This window comes from Amblyomma maculatum, chromosome 1 (genome assembly GCF_055883805.1).
Source record: "Amblyomma maculatum isolate TAMU_Amacu chromosome 1, ASM5588380v1, whole genome shotgun sequence".
Classification (NCBI taxonomy): Eukaryota; Metazoa; Arthropoda; class Arachnida; order Ixodida; family Ixodidae; genus Amblyomma; species Amblyomma maculatum.
Genome location: NC_139344.1, coordinates 96,184,158 through 96,207,312, shown reverse-complemented (window position 1 = coordinate 96,207,312; position 23,155 = coordinate 96,184,158). Strand labels below are relative to the sequence as shown.

At 47.2% G+C, this 23,155-nt stretch overlaps 1 protein-coding gene and 1 pseudogene across 1 annotated transcript in view; both read left to right on the top strand.

Annotated features, from left to right (window-relative positions):
- Positions 1-17,707, top strand: part of PIG-O (phosphatidylinositol glycan anchor biosynthesis class O) — a 69,959-nt gene extending 52,252 nt beyond the window's left edge. The window contains exon 12 of the mRNA XM_084588610.1: positions 17,320-17,707. Within this exon, the coding sequence (XP_084444736.1) occupies positions 17,320-17,332 (13 nt within the window). The 3' untranslated portion in view covers positions 17,333-17,707. The remainder of the gene's footprint in view (positions 1-17,319) is intronic.
- Positions 5,544-6,316, top strand: LOC146203245 (uncharacterized; annotated as a pseudogene).
- Positions 17,708-23,155: the final 5,448 nt, after the last annotated feature.

Genomic DNA, 23,155 nt, shown 5'->3' with positions numbered 1-23,155 from the left:
GAAAACTAGCTGACTTGGGGTGCAGCAGTGGAACTTTATGTATGTCCCACCTCACGACAGCATACTATTGCTGTGTAAACATGTCTATTGCCAAATGCAGCATGTTTGTTTTAAAGAGTTTTGGGTTATCTTATGAAAGTATGTGCATGTATTTAAGCAGAGCCTGCTGACAGCATTTCCTTGTCTTAGAACTTGCCTCAATGTCTTTTTTTTTTTTTTTTTGGACTAGATGTGCTTCTATGACAGGTACTGCTGTTGATCAGAATGCAGCGAACCACTGCTGCTGGGTGGCTATAGCCATGTGTTTGCAACTCTTTGTCACCTAAGCTGCGGGCATGTTTTCACTGGTTGGATGTAGCTCTGATATCACTCATACAACACAGAAATTCAGTAATAAGGAACTTTTCTGAAGAGCAGTGGGCATGCACTAGTTATCATAGTTCTATTGCTGCTGTCCTGCCAGCTGTCCACTACAGGGCTTTTGTAATAGTAAGAAGTCAAGCAAAAGCAACAAAAGGAAAAAGAAAGGAAAGATAAGTGCTTCGTAAATGCATATGCTAGCTCAGTGCATGAACGGTGTGTACAAGGTCCATAGAGCACACTGCTCAAATGAGCATTCAAACAAATGTTTTGCATATAAAGTTGAAACATAGAACTGCCATCTGAACAGTCTTTGAGAAACTGCCCTGCTGCGGTGGTGCAGTGGTCAAGGCGTTCGACTGCTGTGCCCAAGGATGCGAGATCGAGTCCCGGCCTCGGCGGCTGCTTTTCAATGGAGGCGAAAAGCAAGGCGCCCGTGTGCTGTGCGATGTCAGTGCACGTTAAAGAACCCCAGGTGGTCCAAATTTCCAGAGTCTTCCACTACGGCGTCTCTCATAGCCTGAGTCGCTTTGGTACGTTAAACCTCATAAACTGGTCTCCAAGAAACACCCACTGCTACTCTCAACGATCTTGAATTCTGTGCACTCCAATCGATGTGTGAAACATGTTGATTGGCGCCAGTCAATCCAGGTAATGAAAGGGGCTTCCTGCTCAACGTTACTAGAACAAACTCAGTTTCACAGCCCCCATACCTCCCAGCGGAGGAGTGTGTCTCAAGTGGTAGTCGCGAGAACTAGCAGCGCTGCAGTCAACTCTTGCTCCTTGCCAGGCGCATCGTCTGCTACACGCGGTGCAAAAGCATGGAGTGACCAGCACACACGTAGCTTTTGCGTGGTGCCATTGCAATGTACGTGGCTGCAGTATATTACGACAGCTTTGGCTTCGAAGCGACGCATTACCTTGGAGAACGCGTTTGTGTTACGCGAAATTCACTTGCTAATGCTGTGAAAGAAGTGTGCGCACTGTCGACTTGCTCACAAGCACTGTTTCTTGCTTTACTCCCTGGCCTATGTTTTGTAGTATGTTCTTTCAGGGCATAGATCCTGTCATGCAAACAAATTAGCCAAATTTTCAGTGCATAAGAGCACTCTATCTTTAGAAGGTAACACAGTGGATTTCGCGCTTACTGCTGCGCTGCGCAGATTGCCTCCATTACAGGCAGAAATCTGCTAGCCTTGGCAGCCTATTCATGCAGTGCATTAAGTCTGGCTACTCGCGTCAAACAATATAGTGAACACATATTGCAAATAAATGGCCTCCGTTGTCGCCTAATCAGGAGCACTTTTCTTAATGTCTCACTTTCGAAGTATTGCGTGGAACATAGCTCTGAATCGGCACTCTCGCACTCCCGTGTATAGCAATGTAAAAAAAAAATTATTCCTTTGTCACCTAAAACAACGTCAGATGTGAAAAGTTATTTAATGAATTTACTAAAAGAGGAATCAGAATGGGCGCGTTCACTGCGAAAAGAAATGACTGAACAAGTGCATGTGCCCCTCCAGGGTGGCGCAGTGGTTACGGCACTCGACTACTGTTCCCAAGGACGTGGGATCGAATCCCGTCCTCGGCGGCCGCTTTTCGATGAAGGCGAAAAGCAAGGCGCCCGTGTGCTGTGTGATGTCAGTGCACGTCAAAGAACCCCAGGTAGTCGAAATTTCCGGAGTCCTCCACTACGGTGTCTCTCATAGCCTGAGTCGCTTTGGGACGTTAAACCCCACAAACCAAACCAAACCTGAAAAAGTGCATGAGCCTATTAAAAAAATTTATATTGCGAGTAATCAAGTCGCGCCCTTGAGAGATTCCCCTCCCCCTTTACACACACACACACAGAGAAAAGAAAAACGATATAATTTTACTGCTTGTAGGGGTAATTGTAATTTCAAACTAGCACTGGACTGCAGTTTTAATACACGATATTCAAGGTATCTACAGCGCTGGAAAGGGGATTAGAAGTGGATTGCATGAACCTCAGTTATTTATTAATGCAACAAGAAAAATGAGCAAAAATGCAATATTGTCAACAACACTAATGTCGAATGCTAATGAAATGCAGCAAACAACCAGAACTTGACTTTATCAACATACACAAACATCGCAAGGTTGCAAGCAATTAAGAGGAGAACATTATATTTCTTTTGGGAAATGTTTGAGTGAGCATAATCCTTTTTTGTGTCTAGTGGAAAATGAACGTTAGCATTCCTAACTTCCCCTGACCATCTTTTTTTTTGCATGTTATTTTGTATTGCTTCAACAGCAAAAACCATATTTGCACCGAATCCACTTCAATGCATGCATTAAGGAGCTCATATGCTTGGTAGCATATCTTGAGCTCATTCAGAAGCTTATAAGCTTTTGTGCTTTCCTGTGTCACAAAAATGCAGCCGTTCGACTTGTCATACCTCAGTCCAGGCAGGAGCTTGACGTACCAGTCATTGCAAGTCTGGAAGGCCTAGCTTGTAGATGCCGATCTAGATTCTTTTCTGAGCTTTTTAGATGCTTATTTTTTAACTATGAGAAACAGCTTGAAGTACCGTGAAGAAGCGATAAGCTACACTTTCATCCCTAGCTCCTACCCTAACTCCCTAATTACCCAAACAGCGGCCGAGAGTCATCCCTTCAATGAAATAAAGGCTTTATTCCTTCATTATCTTTTTTTCTTTTTCTTGTCAGCTGTTGCAGCTCGCTGCATTTTCTACGCTGCATGCTCAGTTATTTTAATGATATTTAAATTTTTGTGATCATCTTGCTTGTTGAATTTCTGTGCAGTTTTTATGATGTCTCCTCTCTTCGCATTAGCTCTGAGTTGGAAGCCCCGTGCACAGTTTTGCTTCATTAACATGCTTCAGAAGAGCTGTAAGCAACACTCAATTCACATGATATGAGAACTTTATGTGCAATATATCATTGCCGTAACAATTAACCGCTCAGTGACACCTCGCCCTCATGGCTCGTCTATTTCCTCGTCACAAAAATACTCAAATCTCCTTCAAATTGCTAGTACTGCTACAAACTCAAAATGATCCAAATCAAAATTCGTCTATGCAGCTAGCTCAGCTGGGCCGATTTGCGCTATGTACACTGGCTCTTGGAATATTACAAGTTCTCTAGTGGCATTGCTGTCGAAACACACGGGGCAGCGCGATTATTAGGGTGCTTTCTCTTCAGCATATAATGCTTTTTGCATTCGAAATATGTGCCAACAAGAAAATAAAGAGCCTTGCTACACGAACTATCATAAGAGTACTTGAATATAGTTCCTTTTCTAAATGCAAATCAGGAATTGTTCACTTCAAAGTAAGCTATCTCTTATGTGCAGAGCTTGTGCCCACCTTTTAATCTTTAGGAAGTGAAGTCTATCAGTGACACGAACAAATGACGGACTTCCAAGTAATCGTTTCAATAGGCTTCGTTTCCCCCGTTTTAAATTTGCATGTAGGCCAGCATGAAGAGGCCTATTGTAAAAAAAAGAAGCGTCGTCTTAGGAGAGGACGTGATAACACCTTTAATGCCGTCTCTTCATTCCGCCAATTTTAGGCATCTAGAGGCTGGCATGTAGTTTGCAAAGCGTTCGTCTGTTTGTTTTTGATTTTAGGGTAAAGACTGCATCTTCTCGGCGCACACCCTACGGTTACAGTGAATGGGATAAAATTAATGTCACATCACAAATTGGACTGAAACTGGAAAAGAAGGTAGATGCTAAATAAGAAGGGAAAAATTGCATGACAGCACGCTGAACGCTGCACAGTGAATGGATACGTCATAATTTAATACGAAATGACTTTCGCATCAGGATATCGCATAATAAAAAGAAATGAAACCGAAGAGCAGACAACGTTACTAGAACGCTGGTTGAGCAAGTCAACAACGCTGTCACACTTGTTTCACAGCATTAAATTTCGCATCACACAAACGCGTTCTCTGAGGAAATGCAAGTCTTCGAAGCCAAAACTGTCATAATGTAGTCATAACTGCACTGCAGCCATGCAGAGTGCAACGGCAGCACGTAACAGCTACGTGTATGCATTCATGGGCAGTATCAAAGATACATGTATCTTCGATACATTTTGTGTATTGTTATTAGCTATCGTGTGTTGAAAATGAAAGTATCAGAGTATCGGTGTCGAAAATACATTTTTTAAGTATAGTGTATTTTGAAGATACTCGATGCTAAAGAGAATTTCAAATATTGAAACCGCTGTGGAACTTTGGGTTGACGGCGCTCGCTCAGACAGTAGTACAGGCCCTGAGACAGCTTGTTTTTTAGTACCGCCTGAGTTTCCTACAAATGCCCCGGCCCCTCAGCGTCAACCACATTTCCAGATTCCCTTTCTTTAAAACTGAAGCAGGCAATTGTAAGTAGGTGCTCACGAGGTGGCTTACTTATGAACACCGAATGAAATGCATGCCAAATGAAATGCAAATGCAAATTTCCAGCCTAGTTCGAACAACAAATTATGCTTTGTCATACAATTTTTTTTTGTGTGAAAAACGTTGGAGCGAACCTTGAATAAAACTTGTAAAGATATCTCTATCTTAAAAAAAACAATAACTTCAGTTTTTGAAATATGATTGATTGGCATCATATTCACTTTCTGTTAAAAAAGATACTTCTATCTTTTATCTGCAACCAGCCATAGTTCTCCAGCGATGCTAGTGAACCTCGAATTTCCTAACTACCTCCAGGATGCTTGAGTCAAGGTGGCTATGGTTCATCTTACACGCTGGTAAAAGGTATCTTCATTGAATGCAACTGCGGTGTGCTCGTGTGTATGTAGAGAGGCTTTTCTCATTTGTGTCGCTTTTATCACGCCCTCATCGCCCTCTTTCCGGACTAACGTTCAGCCATTTTATTTTGTTTTCCTTCTAGCATTTAACAATGTGCAGAGCTACAAAAGTTCGTTATCGCACTGTAGTGTTTGTAATCGGCATCTAGCCGAATGTTACCACTCTGTTGGCCACTATGGAATAAAACATGGCGGCTTAACTAACAGGCTCGCTTCATCAGTGTCTCGCCCAATCTAATCAATCGTACCCCATCACGGCCTCCAGGAACACTAAGATGGTGTCAGAAGTGCTCTTTTATCTCATGTGAGTACCACTACATCAAGAGTCAGTCCGTCAAATCACCCATCAGCAACAAGCGGCTACCGGTAATTGTAGCCATGGCACATGTGCTCCCTGCCTTCCCAAGTTTTGACCTGCGCGCTACCGACGACAACAATATTGGTCACGAATGTACGAAGTGGATAGAAGGGTTCGAAAACTTTCTTTTAGCGTGCGATATCTCGGCAGATGCACGCAAAAAAGTGCTCCTCCTGCACTACGTTTGTGAAGAAGTCTACGACATGTATCGTTCGCTCCCCGAGAGTGCTGCGCAAGATGCGACGGCTACAAGCACGACCCAAACCACGCAGAGTACATCGACGCCAGAATACGATGCCGCTCGAGCGAAACTGAATGCATATTTTGCGCCGCGAGTGAACTCAACATTTGCTATCTATAAATTTCGTCAAGCTCAGCAAAACATTGGTGAGTCACTGGACGCCTTCTACGCGTGCCTCCGGCAGCTTTCTCGCCACTGTAACTTCGAAAACGTAGACTCTGAAGTCAAGAACCAAATCATTCTCGCCACAACGTAGTCTCGCCTCTGAAAGTATGCCATGCTTCATTCCCTCACGTTACTGGACTTAAGCAAGGAAGAATGCTCGAGGATGTCGAACAGGATGTGTCCGTAATCGAAAAGCACGTCGATAACAATGCGGTGGTGTTCGCACTACACAAGGAGGAACAACACCATGGCCAACACCCAAGAAATGAACGACAGATGCCACGGCAGGCCTACACACCGCAACGACCTCGTGTCTCGTCAGCAGATTGTCACAACTGTGGCGGCAAGTGGCCTCACCAAGACGGTCGATCCAGTTGTGCTGCATGAGGCAAGACTTGCAAGGCATGTAACAAGGTTGGTCATTTTGCATGATTCTGTCACTCAACCAGGAGAACAGTACACGCAGTGGACTGTGACAATGACTCAGACACACAGCCTGCAGTAAGAAGAGTTCAAGTAATAGAGAGCCTGCAGCCACCTGTGACACCAGTCCAAGCAGCGACGAGTACGCTTTTGTTGCCATGATTTCCCCTCAAGCAAGTTCATCTAAAGGCTGTTATCACTGTCAACAATGTGCCAGTCACTTTCGTAATCGACACGGGTGCTACAGTGTCAATTGTTGGCGAAAATGACTTCAAGAGCTGTCGCCTAAATGTGAATCTCCAAGAAACATCCATCGGAGTGTTCCCATACAAATCAATGTCTCCACTTGAACTTTTGGGCAAAGTCTCTGTTATAATGAGATACAAAGATAAGTGCATTGAAGAAGACATTTTTGTCATTCCAGGAAACTGTGCACCACTCTTAAGCTTCACAGCAGCAACCAACCTGGGGCTTGCCCAGATCATGTACCAAGTTTCTGACAATCCAGGTGACAAGTCAGTCGTGGAAGCATTAACCAAATTGTTTAGTGGAGTTGGAAAACTCAAAAACCAGCACATCCACCTTTTTGTGAACGACTCAGTCCCACCTGTTGCACAACCACACAGACGTATCCCGTTTGCCTTACGTGATGCCAAAGAAAAAGAACTTGAACGCCTCCTGTCAGAAGACATCATAGAGCCAGCCATCGGACCTACGCCGTGGATGTCCCCTGTGGTTATTGTGCCCAAACCACATCAGCCTGATGAAATTCGAATCTGCATTGACATGCGTGTTGTGAACAGTGCCATTCAACGTGAACGACATTTGTGTCCGACAGTTGATGACATCATTGTTGCCTTAAATGGAGCAACAGTATTCTCCAACCTTGATCTGAAGAATGGATATCACCAGTTGGAACTTGACACTTCTTCAAGGCAGCTCACAACTTTCTCGACACATGTTGGCTTGTTACGCTACAAATGTCTCAACTTTGGCATCAGCAGTGCGGCTGAAATCTTTCAAAACACCATCCGCCAAGTGCTCAATGGCATCCCCAATGTCCTGAATGTTAGTGACGACATCCTTGTTTTTGGACAAACAAAACCAGAGCATGACGCCTCATTGAAAGCAGTTCTGCAGCGACTCCAAGAAGCTGGACTGACACTCAACGGAAAAAAGTGTCACTTTCATCAACGAGAACTGAACTTCTTTGGACTTATTTTCTCAGCTGACAGCATTTGTCCTGATCCCAAGAAGATAGCAGCCTTCCTACAAATCAAAACACCAGAGTCACCACAAGAAGTAAAGAGCCTGCTAGGCATGATCAACTATTCAGGCAGATTCCTGAGAAATCTAGCCGACCTCACACAGCCATTACTTGAACTGGCATTGAAGAATGTTGCATGGGAGTCGACAGAATGACAGCAGAATGCTTTTGAGAGCTTAAAGCAAGCCATGTCTGATGCATCTACCCTTGCTTACTTTGACCCATCCAAGCCGACAGAACTGGTAGTAGATGCAAGTCCTCAAGGACGGGTGCTATCCTCACACAACGTGTCAGTGAACACATTGTAGTGATAGCCTATGCAAGTAAAGCGCTCACACCTGTTGAAAGCCGCTATTCCCAAATAGAACGTGAAATGCTTGCAGCTGTATGGGCAATGGAACACTTTCACCTTTATCTTTGTGGAATTCGCTTTCTTTTGCTGACTGATCACAAGCATTTAGTGAGCATACTGGGAAACGCAAGATCATCACCATCTGCCCGCATTGAGCGCCTCGCTCTACGCATTCAACAGTACAAGTTTGATGTACAGCACACCGCAGGAAGTAGCAACCCTTCCGATTACCTTTCCAGGCATCTGGTTCCTGAGATGAAAATACATGCCCGCATCGACAAAGTACCCAACGAGTGTGTTAACTTCATCCAGTGCCACAGCATCCCAAATGCCTTCTCAGTTCAAGAAGTTGCTGAAGAAACTGAAGCAGACCAGCAGCTACAATTGTCAGTGCTATCCAGCACCCCACACCTAGCAGCTGGGTCTCAGTTGAACTGAAGCCATTTGCCTCCATAAAGCCTGGACTAACAACAACACCTGAGGGCATCGTCCTTCGAGGAATGCGCCTAGTTCTTCCCACTAGCCTGCAGAAGCAAGCAGTGATGCTCGCCCACAAGGGTCATCAAGGCATTGTCAAAACAAAACAAATGCTGAGAGAAAAAGTTTGGTTTCCAGGCATGGACAAACTAATACACACTTTGATTAAAAGCTGCCTACCATGTCAAGCAGTTGTTCCCCAAGCAAAGCAAGAACCACTTGCCATCACTGAACCACCCAATGGCCCCTGGGAGGAAGTTTCGGTTGACTTTTATGGTCTGTTCCCAGATGGAAAGTACGCTATGGTGGTAATAGATGACTTCTCGCGATACCCAGTACTCGTGATACCAAGTCACACATTCCACGAGTGCGAACAATGTGCTCCCCTTGCTGCGACGAGTGTTTTGCCAGTTCGGAATCTCTGCACAGGTAAAAACTGACAATGGACCACCATTTCAAGGCAGAGAGTTTGCTGCAATCTCGAAAGAGTTAGGATTTTGACACCATCAGATCACACCTTTGTGGCCTGAAGCTAATGGTGAAGCTGAACGGTTCATGAGAACATTGAAAAAGCATGTTCACACAAGTCAGCTTGAGAACACAGATTGGAAAGTAGAGCTTGACACTTTCCTGATGTCATACAGATCTTCCAAACATCTTACAACAGGAAGATCACCATATGAACTGCTGTTTGGCAGACCAATGAGGAATCTTCTGCCCTGCTACCCTGAAGCTCCTTCGCACGATGAAGACTTAACAAGGTTGAAAACAACCGCGCTCGAGAAAAAGGCATACAGCAAACATCATGCTGACGCACGAAAACATACTCAACCACATCGCTTCTCTATCGGTCAACGAGTCCTGTGCAAGCAAGAGAGACGCGACAAGTTCACTCCATACTATGATCCAGACCCTTATATCATTGTAAGCATTCATGGATCACAAATCAAGGCATTGAGAGGAAAAAGAGTAATAACGCGCAACTCAAGTTTTTTCAAGGATGTCTCTGGCCTCAAACAAGCATCAGCCACAACACCACTCGACCGCGATGACATCATATATCCACCACCTGTAGTGAACCAGCCTACACCTCCTATATTGCACCCGCCTACACCACCTGCATTGCACCAGAGTTCTCCAACACGGCACTATCCACAGAGAAACAGAAAACCTCCACGTCATCTGTCTGAATTTTAGACCTGACTTTGTGACTATTTGCCAGTGAGAGACCTTTCTACAGTGGTCTGTGACAGTGTGTGCACATCCATTTAACTTTCCCCAAGGAGGGTAGTGTAGTGTTTGTAATCGGCATCTAGCCGAATGTTACCACTGTTGGCCACTATGGAATAAAACATGGCGGCTTAACAGGCTCGCTTCATCAGTGTCTCGCCCAATCTAATCAATCGGACCCCATCACAGTCTCCAGGAACATGGCAATATAATATATAATTGGTTAACAGGAAAGGAAAGGCGCAGTATCTGTCACACTTGTTCTGTGGACTACTTGACGTAAGGAGAGGGAGGAAGGTGGGAGTGAAAGTGGAAAGAGAAAGGGGAACTGTAGTGGAGGGCTCCGGAGTAATTTCGACCACCTGGGGATCTTTAACGTGGACTTCGTTTCGCCTCCATCAAAACGCAGCCGCCGGCGGTCGAGATCAAACCCAGTACTCCGGCCCAGTAGTCGGGCTGCCTATACTCCGTTTCATACATCAGGTCATAGGGCTTAATGAGGTTAGGAGGCCGAATGAGGCATATACTGTACTGAAGGATGGGCATGTATTGTGTTATCGAGGCTTACCAGAGAGGCGACAACTAGGAGTAGGTTTCCTTGTCAATAAGTATATAGCAGGTAATATAGATGAATTCTATAGTATTAATGAGAGGGTTGCAGGCATCGTAATTAGGCTTAATAAGCGGTATAAACTGAAGGTTGTACAGGCCTATGCACCTACATGTAGTTATGATGACCAGGCAGTTGAAAGCTTCTATGAAGATGTAGAATCGGCAATGCGAAAAGTAAAGACGCAGTATACTGTACTAATGGGCGATTTCAATGCCAAGGTAGGGAAAAAACAGGCAGGAGACAAGGCAGTAGGTGACTGGCATTGGTTCTAGGAATAGCAGGGGGGAGTTACTAGTTGAGTTTGCAGAGCGCAATAACTTACGAATCATAAATACCTTCTTCAGCAAACGGAAGAACCGGAAATGGACATGGAAAAGTCCTAACGGAGAGACTAAAAATGAAATCGACTTCATAATGTGTTCAACCCCCGCCATTATGCAAGATGTAGAGGTAATCGGGAAAGTGCGATGCAGTGACCACAGGATGGTGAGGTCCCGAATTAGCCTAAATCTGAAGAAGGAACGCAACAGATTAGTAAGAAAGAAACCCATCAACGAATTAGCGGTGAGGGGGAGGGCAGAAGAGTTCAGGATCTCGCTACAGAATAGGTTTTCAGCTCTAACTGAGGATGGCGACATTACCCTAGAGGCAAGGAACAATAATTTCAGAGATATCATTACTGAGTGCGCGGTAGAAGTAGGCGGTAGGATAGTTAGAGAGGATACCGGCAAGCTGTCTAAGGAGACGAAAGATTTGATTAAGAAACGCCAGAGTATGAAAGCTTCCAATCCAACAGACCAGATCGAATTGGCCGAGATATCAAAGCTAATCAATAAGCGCAAGGTGGCCGATATAAGGAAGTATAACATGGAGAAAATTGAGCATGCTGTAAAGAACGGGGGAAGCCTTAAAGCGGTAAAGAAGAAATTGGGCATAGGCAAAAACCAGATGTATGTGATAAGGGACAAGGCGGGCAACGTCATCACTAATATGGAAAAGATAGTCAAAGTAGCCGAGGAGTTCTATACAGATCTCTACAGTAGCCAAAGTAGTCAGGACCGTAATGAGATTGGCGGTAGGGAAAAACAGTCAGACTTTCCACCAGTGACGAAGGACAAGGTCAAGAAAGCACTAGAAACTATGAAAAGGGGGAAATCAGCTGGAGAGGATCAGATAACTACAGATTTGCTGAAGGACGGGGGGGATATCATGCTAGATAAACTGGCCACCCTGTATACGCAGTGCCTGGTGTCATCGACGGTACCGGAACCATGGAAGAATGCAAACATTATCCTCATTCACAAGAAAGGGGACTCTAAGGACCTTAAAAATTACAGACCAATCAGCTTACTGTCTGTTATGTATAAGGTATTTACTAAGGTAATCGCTAATAGAATCAGGACAACCTTAGACTGCAATCAAGCAAAGGATCAAGCAGGGTTTCGGAAACGGTACTCTACTATCGATCATATCCATACCATCAATCAGGTGATAGAAAAATGCTCGGAATATAACCAGCCCTTATACATAGCATTCATTGATTACGAAAAAGCATTCGACTCAGTTGAAACCTCGGCGGTGATGCAGGCATTGCGAAGTCAGGGGGTAGACGAGCCGTACGTGAAAGTGCTGGAAGATATATATAGTGGCTGCACAGCAACCATAGTTCTGCATAAAGAAAGTAACAAAATTCCCATAAAGAAAGGTGTTAGGCAAGGAGACACAATCTCCCCAGTACTATTCACAGCTTGTTTAGAGGATGTATCCAGAGACTTGGAATGGGAGCAGTTAGGGATAAGGGTAGATGGAGAACACCTCAGTAATCTGCAATTTGCTGATGACATTGCCTTGCTAAGCAACTCGGGGGATGAACTGCAAATAATGATTGATGACCTAGACAGGAAAAGTAGAAAGGTAGGCTTGAAAATCAATATGCAGAAGACTAAGGTAATGTTCAACAGCCTCGGGAAGGAACAGCAGTTTACATTAGGTAGCGAAATACTGGAAGTAGTAGGCGAATATGTCTACTTAGGACAGGTAGTAACCGCAGATCCGGACCACGAAAAGGAAATAAGAAGAACACGATTGGGATGGAGCGCATTTGGCAAGCACTCGCAGGTTATGACTAGCAGCTTACCGGTATCGCTCAAGAGGAAAGTATACAACAGTTGCATCTTGCCTGTACTCACCTATGGGGCTGAAACCTGGAGGCTAACCAAGAGAGTTCTACTTAAGTTGAGGACAAACCAGAGGGCTATGGAACGAAAAATGGTAGGGGTAACATTAAGAGATAGAAAGCGTGCAGAGTGGGTCAGAGAAATAACTCAAATTACCGACATTCTAGTAGAAATTAAGAAGAAATGGACATGGGCAGGACATGTAGTGCGAAGAGAGGATAACCGATGGTCGCTGTGCGTAACAAACTGGATTCCAAGGGAGGGAAAGCGTAGCAGGGGGCGGCAGAAAGTTAGGTGGGCGGATGAGATTAAGAAGTTCGCAGGGGTCAAGTGGATGCAGCTAGCACAGAACCGGGGTAAGTGGAGAAATATGGGAGAGGCCTTCGCCCTGCAGTGGGTATAATCAGGCTGATGATGATGATGATACATCAGGTGCAACGCAGCGAAAGCTACGCAAGTAGTCCGCAAGAAAAAAAAAAAGGTGTGTCACTACGCGCTCGTTTCGTGACCGAGTGGTTTCTGCGGAAACGGGCTCTATTACGAGTATACATGTTTGCAATAACTTGCTTCGCGTGCCTGGACATCTTCGCAGTGCGGATCTTATAGAAAAAATCCGCTCCGAAGAGGCAGCCGAGATCGCTGCGTTACGCTGCGTGGAGGGCACCGCTGGCAGGGTTGCGGGGCAGCGAAAAAGCGAAACGAACGAAAACGATAAAACATACAAACTCATCGAATCCGATCTTTTCTCTTATGAAAGGTGCTTTTTGTGGAGTTGATGGCAAGTGTAAGATTTATTAAGCTTGCCGACAAAGCAACTGTTATTTCCTCTCGTCAAGAGCAGCCACTATTTTTCATCACGGATGCCGGGAGCGCAAACAAGGGCCCTAGCTTTGGCAGTGTTGCACTTGATGTATGAAACTAAGTTAGGTTCGGTCCCGAACGCCGGCGGCTGCGTTTCGATCACCGAGCAAGTACTCCGTGGTTTCGATGGAGGCGAAACGAAGCGGCGTCCATATGCTGTACGATGGTGCACGTTAAAGACCCCCAGGTGGTCGAAGTCGAAGTTACACCGGATCTTTAACATGCACTGACAACGTACAGCACACGGATGCCACATCGTTTCACTTCACTTCACTTAATTACCTTAAAGACCCTCGTCAGAGGGTATGACATCAAAACGCAGCAATATAACTGCTCAGCTCTCCAGCTGCACGCAGGTTGCACCTTTGTATTTGTGTGTATAGCCTGTACTCACAGGTCGGTTCACAGAAGAGTTTTAGTTTAAAGAAATATTTCGCTGGGCTGCTTGTGGAAGTAATCGCTTAACTTTAACCATGGCTTCAGTTCAATGTGAAGTTCTGACAAGGACAGCTGCCCAAACAATAACTTCGTGCTGGCGTATTCGTTAAGCCCTTTCAAAAAAAACTACGCACTAGGAATGCTCTAAAGATACCAGAAAGCATGGTAAAATTCCCTAATGCCGCGCTAATCGCAATACCATCTTTACTGCGTTAGAATTTTATTGATGTATCGAAGATACAGTAGCGAGTATCTGTATCGGAACTCGATTTGGATCCTATATCTTGTATCGGCATCGGAAATACAATTTTTAGAGTATCGGTATCGAAGATACTTTTTCGAAATATCTTGCCCAGCCCTGCTTGTATGCCGGCTGCTCCATGCTTCCGCGCCATGTGTAGCAGACGACACACAGCATTAATGTGACCGGTAGCTTGGCATGTGCCAAAGTGACAGTTGTATTGCTCAAAGAAGCATTACTTTTGCTGCTGGCATCAGGTTTTTGTTTTTCATTTTTGTGGCAGTGTGGCAGGCCCTTATATTATTTACATCATCTGCATACTTGAAAACAAGTGTCCAGAGTGACAAGAAATAAGTCTGAAATATTTTCTAGTGTTAATTGTCACGTAAGTTATTACGAAATCATGCACTGAGGCTCTTGGAACATTGCAAGTTCTCTACTGGCATTGCTGTCGAAACACGGGGCAGAGCGATTATTAGGGTACTTTCTGCAGATTGAAATCATGCAGATTAGACACTGCTGCGGACAAGCCTTCTGCTGTGGCAGATTGGACACTGCTGCCACAGCAGATAAGCTTTCTGCTGTGCCAAACAAACAAAAATATGACTAAAATCAGCTGTCAGACCTTTAATTGAGTATTTGTAATTATCTCGTTAATTGAATTTCATACTCTCTTCCAGTCTCTTAATGTTTATTAGTATTTGTAATCCTCTCTTTAATTAGATTTAATACTCCTGTTTGAATGGGTATAGTTACGTGGTGGCATATGGCAAGTGACACAACAGAAACAGAACGACGTGATGATATGACCATGAAATATGCTTTAATGGCTAGCGGGCCTGGCGCGAGCGCTCCGCTACACATCACTGCCCGCTTCGTCGTTTTCGCATCATGACGCGGGGCCCGCCACCGAGCGATTGTTCCGATCGATTATGTGACGATGAACACAAGCGGAGGATTAGAAGATGAAAAGTTTGCCACCACAATGAATGTGAAGATGGGATGAATGCTTGCCCCCTGAGCATCAGGTCCAGTTTTCACCGTTTGCCGAAGGCCAAGGCCCGTGGACACGCCGGTTGCTGTCTTCGCTCGAGTGGTCGTGAGGGTCGGTCGGTTCAGCCTTGGGCTCTTCCTGGTCGTCGTGTATTGTGGTCAGGGCTGGGGAGAGTGGCATGGTCGGGTCTGAGAAGGAAGGGCTGAGGCGGTGCTGTGCGGCGATCTCCACGGGCTTTCGGTCGACGGTCCCGACGAAAGGTTGGCGTCGAGAATGAGGATGAACCGCACCTCCAACCGTTACGATGCGGCAAGCCGATGCACACAGAACAGAGAGAGAATATGGTCGATGACTGAGATGATTTTAATTAATCTCAGCGGGCCTAGCGCGAGCGCTCCTGCCCGCGCCACTGCCGACATGAAACCTGGCCCAGGATGCTTCATCCGCGAAGCCAGAGGGCCGGGCAAGCAGCTCACGTCGTGAAATTTCATCCCTAATGATTCCACGAATGGCACAGAGGAGACTTTGCGATGGAGATTCTGCGACGCTGGCCACGGTAGTGACATTTTCCAGCCGCCCAAACTTCGGTGTTGCGGCGTGTGTTGAGGGCCTCGAATGTCCGGCAGTGTCGAATAACGTCGGTGACCGAACTCAAGTTGTCCTTGGCAATGAGGAGTGGTAGACGTATTCCGCAATGCCCTTGAGCAGATGGCCTACCTCGTCTTCCTCGGTTGACGGTGTTGCATAATTTCAGTACTGCCTCGATATGCGTTGCAAGTCTCATCTGCTGTCTTAGCTCTCTGAGCAAGTGTCTGCTCGGCCTGCCTCTTCTTTGCAGTTAGATCGTCAAAACATTCTTTGATAACTTCTACAAAACCCTCCCAAGTGGTCAGAGAGTCCTCGTGGTTCTCGTACTGTAAATCAAGGCGGTCTTCGTCAAGAAGAATACGACATTCGCGAGGATCGCCACCGAATCCCAGTGGTTGAAGCGGCTCACACGTTGAAAATGAGAGCCACTCATCAACATCTGCCCCTGCTTGACCGGCAAAAGAACGAGGCTCTCGAAACGATAGCGTCACGTTTGAGGCGGTTGGTGGTACATCACCAGACGGGGACAGAATGCTTTGCGTTGATGTTCATGACTGCTCAGTTGTCTGTTGCATTCTCAGAGGAACGGGAGCAGTGGCGTCGCTAGGGTCACCCCCCCCCCCCCCCCCCCCCTCCGTCCTTGCGTTTTAAGCACTAAATCGCAACTTCTTGTCTGCCTCCTCTGTCCTCACGGTTTGCTTTGAAGTTCGCTCTGCACCCCACCATGCAGTGGAGTGAAGTGATATTTCTTAACACGCAGCGATCGTGCCCCATGACCGGCAAAACATCACATCAAAGGCACATTTCCGAATGAGGCAGAAACACTAGCACGTGCAAGTTGCAAGGAAATTCACTGCTTCACTGAGCAAGCGGCTTAAGACAGGTGATTGCCCAGTATGAGATCATAAGAACAAATGGGACAAACGTGCAAGTTGACTTGCGCATAATGTTACACACGTATTGATGTTATACCAACCGAAAATATAAAGCGCGAAACGGCCTTTTGGAGCTGGGAGATGGTGGGCATCTCCAGGGTCATTTTTTTTTTTTTCATTTTAACATTGACTTTGCCTTTTTCCTCTGAAAAAGGCAAGAACCGCATAATAAATGTACTGCGTGAGCAGCCTTGGGTACATTAACTCTCGATTCCCCTTTTAAAACCCCTTAATTGCCTTGCTAAAGGGGCCTTCCCTCTCATTATTTGTTTTTCTAGTCAGCGCATTGAACAGACTTGCCATTCCATGAGCAACAGGCATTCCGTGACTTTCAGCGTTTTGAAAGTGTGAGGCGGATGTGTTACTGAGCGGAGGAGCAAAAAAGGCACAGGAGATAAATGAACCAGACAAAGGACTGCCGCAAAGATACTCCAGCGGTCATGCTTGGGAAAGGAGAGTTAACTGCACATACACAAAAAGAGGAGATGCGGCGGCGTGGCCGACGACGGGTGTCGTCTAACATGCTCTCGCGTAAGGGTTTCCAATGGGTATCGAGTTAATGCTGGTGTTTCCAGGGTACACGCACGTACACAGGACCGGTCCAACATTAAAATGGCGTGGAGTCTGGCATAAACTAATGCATGTGTTTTCAAGCACTCCTCTCAACAGAATAATTCGTTTTACGAGATCTCATTTGCCAGTCAGTATCTCAGCGGCCCCAATGCGCGCCTTTCCTTATCGTTACACAATAATTCATTTCGCCCCCCACCTTTCCTCTCCCTCTCACTGCCCAGCTGCACCCCCTGAGCGCGGCACCCGGCGTCGCGGTCCGCACCCCCCGCATCCCCCTCGCGACGCCACTGAACGGGAGGAAGACCAGCGAGGCGACGGCTCCGGCGAGGCTCCAGCGGTTGAGGATGCGTCGTGATGGTATTCGCACCCAGCACCTCTACCAAGTTCTTACGGCGGGGGTCTGACGTCGGAGCGCTGCACAGGTCGAGGAGGCAGGAAACTCAGCTGGTCAACGGCTGCGGGTCCGGCACGGGCACGAGAGTCTCAATGTCTTTCTCAACGTGTTTTTCCCTGTCTTCTATGTTTTGCCTCTTCTTCGGGATTGCTAGAATATTATAGACTGGTACATATTTGTCTTATAGGCAGTAGCATTGGTTTCATAGGTTTATTTATGGGTTATATAAGAAAAGTAAACCAGTACAGAAACCCATACATCTTGTAGGCTGGTGCATACTTATATCTTGTTGACCAGTACATATTGGTTCATGGGTCTGATACACCAGTATGCCTTTATTTGTTTATAGGTATTACATATAGGATTAGTCGGTTGGATATTTTAGTTGTTTTTTCATTTCTTCGCTTTCCATCTCGCACAGATTCGGCAACCCATCCACATCGTGGAGGAAGGCGACAGCCGTTCCCTTGGCGAGGTGCTGAATTTCATTGGTGAAATTCGTCAGGAAAACTGTCGCACTCGTCATCCAGGTCGACAAGACCGCGTGTAATAGCCACTCCGTTCTCCAGCAAAAGCGAAGGGTTACTGTCCGCAATACCTTCGTAGTCGTGAAACCAGTTGTTCCTCACTAACACTAGCACACTGGACCGTGGTGGCAGCATTACGTCATCTTCGACAATACGCAGAGCGTTGACTCTTGAGTCTTCTTTGTCACTGTGTGCCACGGCTTGCTTTGTCGAAAATGTAACTCGCGCCTATGTAGGTCGACCACAGCACCGTTTGCCTGAAGAAAGTCGAGGCTCAGGATCAAATTTCTCGAACACTCGCGCAAGACGACGAATTCACCGACGTAGACGAAACCGCGGATGCCGATTCGGGCTGTGCACCTTCCGGCCAGGCTAATAAGGTGACCTCCAGCCGTGCGAATGCTAGGGCCCAACCATGGCGTCAAAACTTTACTCAAGTCCTGGGCGAGGGCGTGGCTCATCACCGAATAATCTTCACCAGTATCAAGTAAAGCTATAGCGTGAGTACCATCAATTGTCACGCACAAATCAGAGGGAGCGCGTCGGATGCTGTCTCTACCCTGCCCCTGTGAGGAAGCAGCGTTTCGGTGTATCGGCGGCGGAGGATCTTCAGTTTTCCCGACAGCAGCAGCCTTGCCTCCGGAGACCGCTGGAATTTGTTTTCCCGACGTGGACTGAGAGAACGCCGCTCAGGATAGCCGGCGTCTCGGCGAGGACTTGGGGAACGGTAACGCCGAGGAGTCGACGATCTAGAGTCATAGCGGCCGTATGTCCCAGGCCTCTGGCGGTCCTACAGGCGAGCTTCGATTTCGAATGCTCTTTAGCCTTTCCGTGGGAAAGGGTCGTCGGGCGCGAAACCACGCAGGCCCACTCGGCGATATGGGCAGGCCCTGTAAAGATGACCCGCCCCACCACAATGGTAGCAGAGAGGCCGCCGGTCTGATACACACCACACTTCTCATTTCCATGGTCGGTGATAAGTTGGTCGAGCAGGCACATGGGCAAAACCAGACTGCTGCACTGTTTGAGTCGTGGTATTGACAGTATTGACATCGTAGCCAGGTGCTGGCGTCCGGCAGAGTACAGATGCGTAGGTAGGTCTGACCTCAGTCTGGCTAGGACCCTCAGGGAGTTGTTGCTGCGTTGCTAGACGCACTTCGTCCCGGACGACTTCCGACAGCGATATAATAGAAGGCGCGCGGGAAGGCAGCTAGAGGGCTTGTAGTTCCTCCCTTGACGATCTACCTGTTTAGGTCACGTAAAGCGGCCACATCGCTACCTAGCGACATCGAAGAAACAGCGGGGCCAAGCGTGCTCTCATGCCGATTGTATTGCCGGGCTCGTTGCAAGAGCGTTGTTTCCGTGGTGGTCGCCTCAGTGAGGAATTCGGCAACAGTACGCGGTGGACTGTGCACAAGACCGGCAAAAAGCTTCTGCTTGACCCCACGCATGAGGTGACGAAGCTTCTCTGCCATGGAGGGGTTGGCACGCTTGAAGAGGCGCGTCATGTCCTCCACACACATGCGGACGCTTTCGTTAGTCCGCTGGTTGCGGGTGTGAAGCGCAGCTTACGCTTTCTCCCGGCGATCTGCGTTGGGGAATGTAGATCGATTTAGGCGAAACGTCTCCCAGGTGGACAGACTGTTCTCGTGGTCTTCGAACCATGTCCTAGTGGAGTATTCAAGTGCGAAAACGACGTTATCGAGCTTACAGTCGTCGCTCCAGCCGTTGTAACGAGCGACCCGCTTAAAAATGTCCAGCCAGTCCTCCACATCTTCGTATACATCGCCGTGAAAAGATGGCGGTGTTCGCGGCGTGTGGTAGAGGATGGGCACCGGGGACCTACTATCTGCTGCCATTTCCGATGGGACTGTCGGTCGAGGCTGCGTCGTCCTCGTCGGGGTGGCAAGATGTCCGAATTCAGGTGACTGGCCGCGGAGGCGGCGGCTAGGGTGCTGATGAACCGGTGTAAGCTCCGTGTTCTTATCTCGTAGGAGTACGCAGGTCGGGAAGCATGCCCAGCACGACTCCACCAAATGTGTAACAGTTGTTACACAGAAAGACTCGCTGTCTCGGTGCCCTCTGAGCGAGAGCACCGAGACAGCTGAACCAGCGAACGATGGCACCAGGAACGGGGCCCACACTTCAACGTCGTCTACTTCGTCCGATTGCGCTCCTTCTTCAACCTGTAATTCACGTGTCAATATTTTCTACAGCTGCTTACAAACTATTGCTCAGCATTGTGAGGAAGACAATACTTTACCAGTGATGACCCTCTTCTAGGGCGAATAAGTCACTGCAATACTTTTAGGATGCACGTGCCCTCATCCCGCCGTGCACTTCCCCCCCCCCCTCATAACTTAACTAGACTGGAGGAGGTATCCCTTAGAAGGATAAGAGCTGGGGCGGCCCTTACCCCGTTGGTCACGTGACGATAGAACTCTCAATACATAGGACCGGCCACCTGCCGGAAATGTTCAACACCGGCTGCAGAGGTGGATGTTCGCCACCTGCTGTGGACTTGTATAGGGACGAGGGCGCCAAGTACACAGATTCTCCAGGAAGTAGGACTGTCGGCGACGAGGGAGGAGGATTTCTCCAAGTGGCAAATAGACAACACCAAAAGCAAGAGCCTTCTCCAGCTTCTGGCAGAAAACGAGGTACATATGGCTTTCTATAGGGCGCCTTATGACAAGTTAGCGAAATAAAAAGAAAATAAGCTAGTCACTGCGATACATGTGCCTTAAGTTGGCTCAAGTATGCACGAAACAGCACATTTTATGTTCAAGTTTGAATTTATCTTTGATCACACATTACAGCGTTGCCATGGTGGCATAGCCGAAAGGAAGAAAATATCAGATGACTAGGCTGCTGGCATTTCAGTGCTGCTAAAACGTATAGTTCAACGCTTGTAATAATAATTGGTTCACAGGAAGGGAAAGGCGCAGTATCTGTCACACCTTCTTCTGTGGACACCTGAACCACGCCGTAAGGGAAAGGAGGAAAGTGGGAGTGAAAGCGAAAAAAGAGAAAGAGGGGCCGGTAATGGAGAGTTACGGAGTAATTTCGACCACCTGGGGATCTTAACATGCGCTGACATCGCACAGCATCGCACCGTTTCGCCTCCATCGAAAGGCAGCCGCCGGCAGTAGGGATCGAACCCGGGTACTCCGGCACAGTAGTCGGGCATCTTAACCACTGCGCCACCGCGACGGGGCAACGCTTGTACAGTCACGAGTAAAAAATATTACCACAAGTGGCTGTCGACCAGAGCTGTCATATCACATCACGCTGCGCTGCGGCTCGCAGACATGCCTATTGAGCCGTTCCCATTCTCGCAGCACAGGTGTGGACCTTTATCAAGTGTGCCACCCCCCGAGCGTCAGAAGTGCGGCCTACGTGATTGCGCATGTGGCATTTGTTTTTATCTTGGTCATGACGAGCAATGATGGCTTCTTCTTGTCACTTTTATATCAGTAAACATAGATTTTTCGGGCCCGTGGCAGTTTGTTGAACTACCCTAATACTGAAGAACGGGAACGGCCACGTACTCTCGTTATCTGCCTCTCGTCAATCGCAGCGCCACGCGTTGTCATTCTGGGGATCCGTCATGTGTGCTAATGTTTTTAGTCGCGACTGTGCTGCATTACAACAATTTGGCAAAGCTGATACAACACAAGGTTTTTTATTCAAGAACAAATATTAACACCATAACCATATGCATCCAGTGCCAAGCATACAAGCAGAAGCAAGAATAATGCAACAGCAAGACAGGTATTCTGTTTACTTCCAGTTCCAGGTGCTATTCACAAGTGTTGACAAAAGTACAAAAGCGGTGTCTACATAATCTGCCAGGCGGCTCTTCATCCGTTTAGCGCATAGTGCTTCTGTTGAACGTCGCCAAGCGTGGCATATGCTTCATCCTCCGCTGTCGTGCGCAAGGCGAAGGTGGGTTCGTGAAATTAATGTTGGACGCAACTGAAGAATGAAGCGGCATATAAGCCTCATTAAATTTTCAAGCATATGGCGTTGATCGATTCTCATGACGTCTTGGATAATGCCCTTGGACCTGCTAGCTTGGAATCGCAGTGTGTGGCAGATTGAGATTCGTCACGGACGGCTTAGTCGGACTAGCTTCAACATGTGCTGCTTCGTTCCCGAGTTGTACGCCTTATCACAACAACATCAGGTATCAGCAAACCCGTTTTTCACAAAGTAACTCCTCTCCCTCTTTAAGCGGCGATGGCATTCGCTTGCTTCCGCAGTATACTGCTGCGACAATCAGCTGCCACTTGCGAGGGCAAACTCCACCCGCCCTAAACGTGACTCGAAAAATCGCGACATGCTCGGAACGTGCAAGCACGTCTGACAGAATGTTAGCAGCGTTGCCAAAACACAGCGCCTCACATTTGCTTTCGTTCAACTTGCCAGTGGAGAGAGGGGCACACTCTGTGTACACATGGGTAATGCTTCCCATGGCTGCCTGCAAAATTCAAGAGCAAGGTGACATCGTGCGCATAACCTTCAGCTTCACCGGTGCCGAGCCCTGCAACGCCGCAAAGAGGGCGAAGGCAGGCAACCCTGCATGAGGCCCAAAACGTTGTAGCAGACAACGAGGTAGAAGCCAAAGATTTCTCCCAGGCACAAGTGTTCCGGCGATCGAGTGCCATTTCTTGATTCACGCTGACTGCGTTTATGCTAGCCTCGCGTACATTTGTGAGGCTTAATGAATATCCCAAGTTAGGATAGTGAGGTGAGAATACTACTACGTTGGGGGTACAGATAAATATTACTAGAGGCTAATAAATGAGGAATTGGGTGGTGTGGTTAGCAGGAATAGCTGTCATGATTTTGTAGTATATGTTTAGTAGAGTAATATGACACCAGCTATATGGCTGTCGTCCGTTTTTTTTTTTTTTTTTTTTTTCTGATTTTGGGAACATGATTCCACCCCTAAGAAGCGAGCGCGGAACCAAGTCCAGAGAAAGTGCGCCGTCAATTGTCTTGCCCAGCTAGCACCGAATTTATTCTTGGCTGAGAAGTGCGTAAGAAGAGTACGCCATCGATGTCTGGAGACGCGCCTGCGCTCATGCCCTGCAGAACGGATATCTCCTGAGCTCACCAAGTAATGTTGCT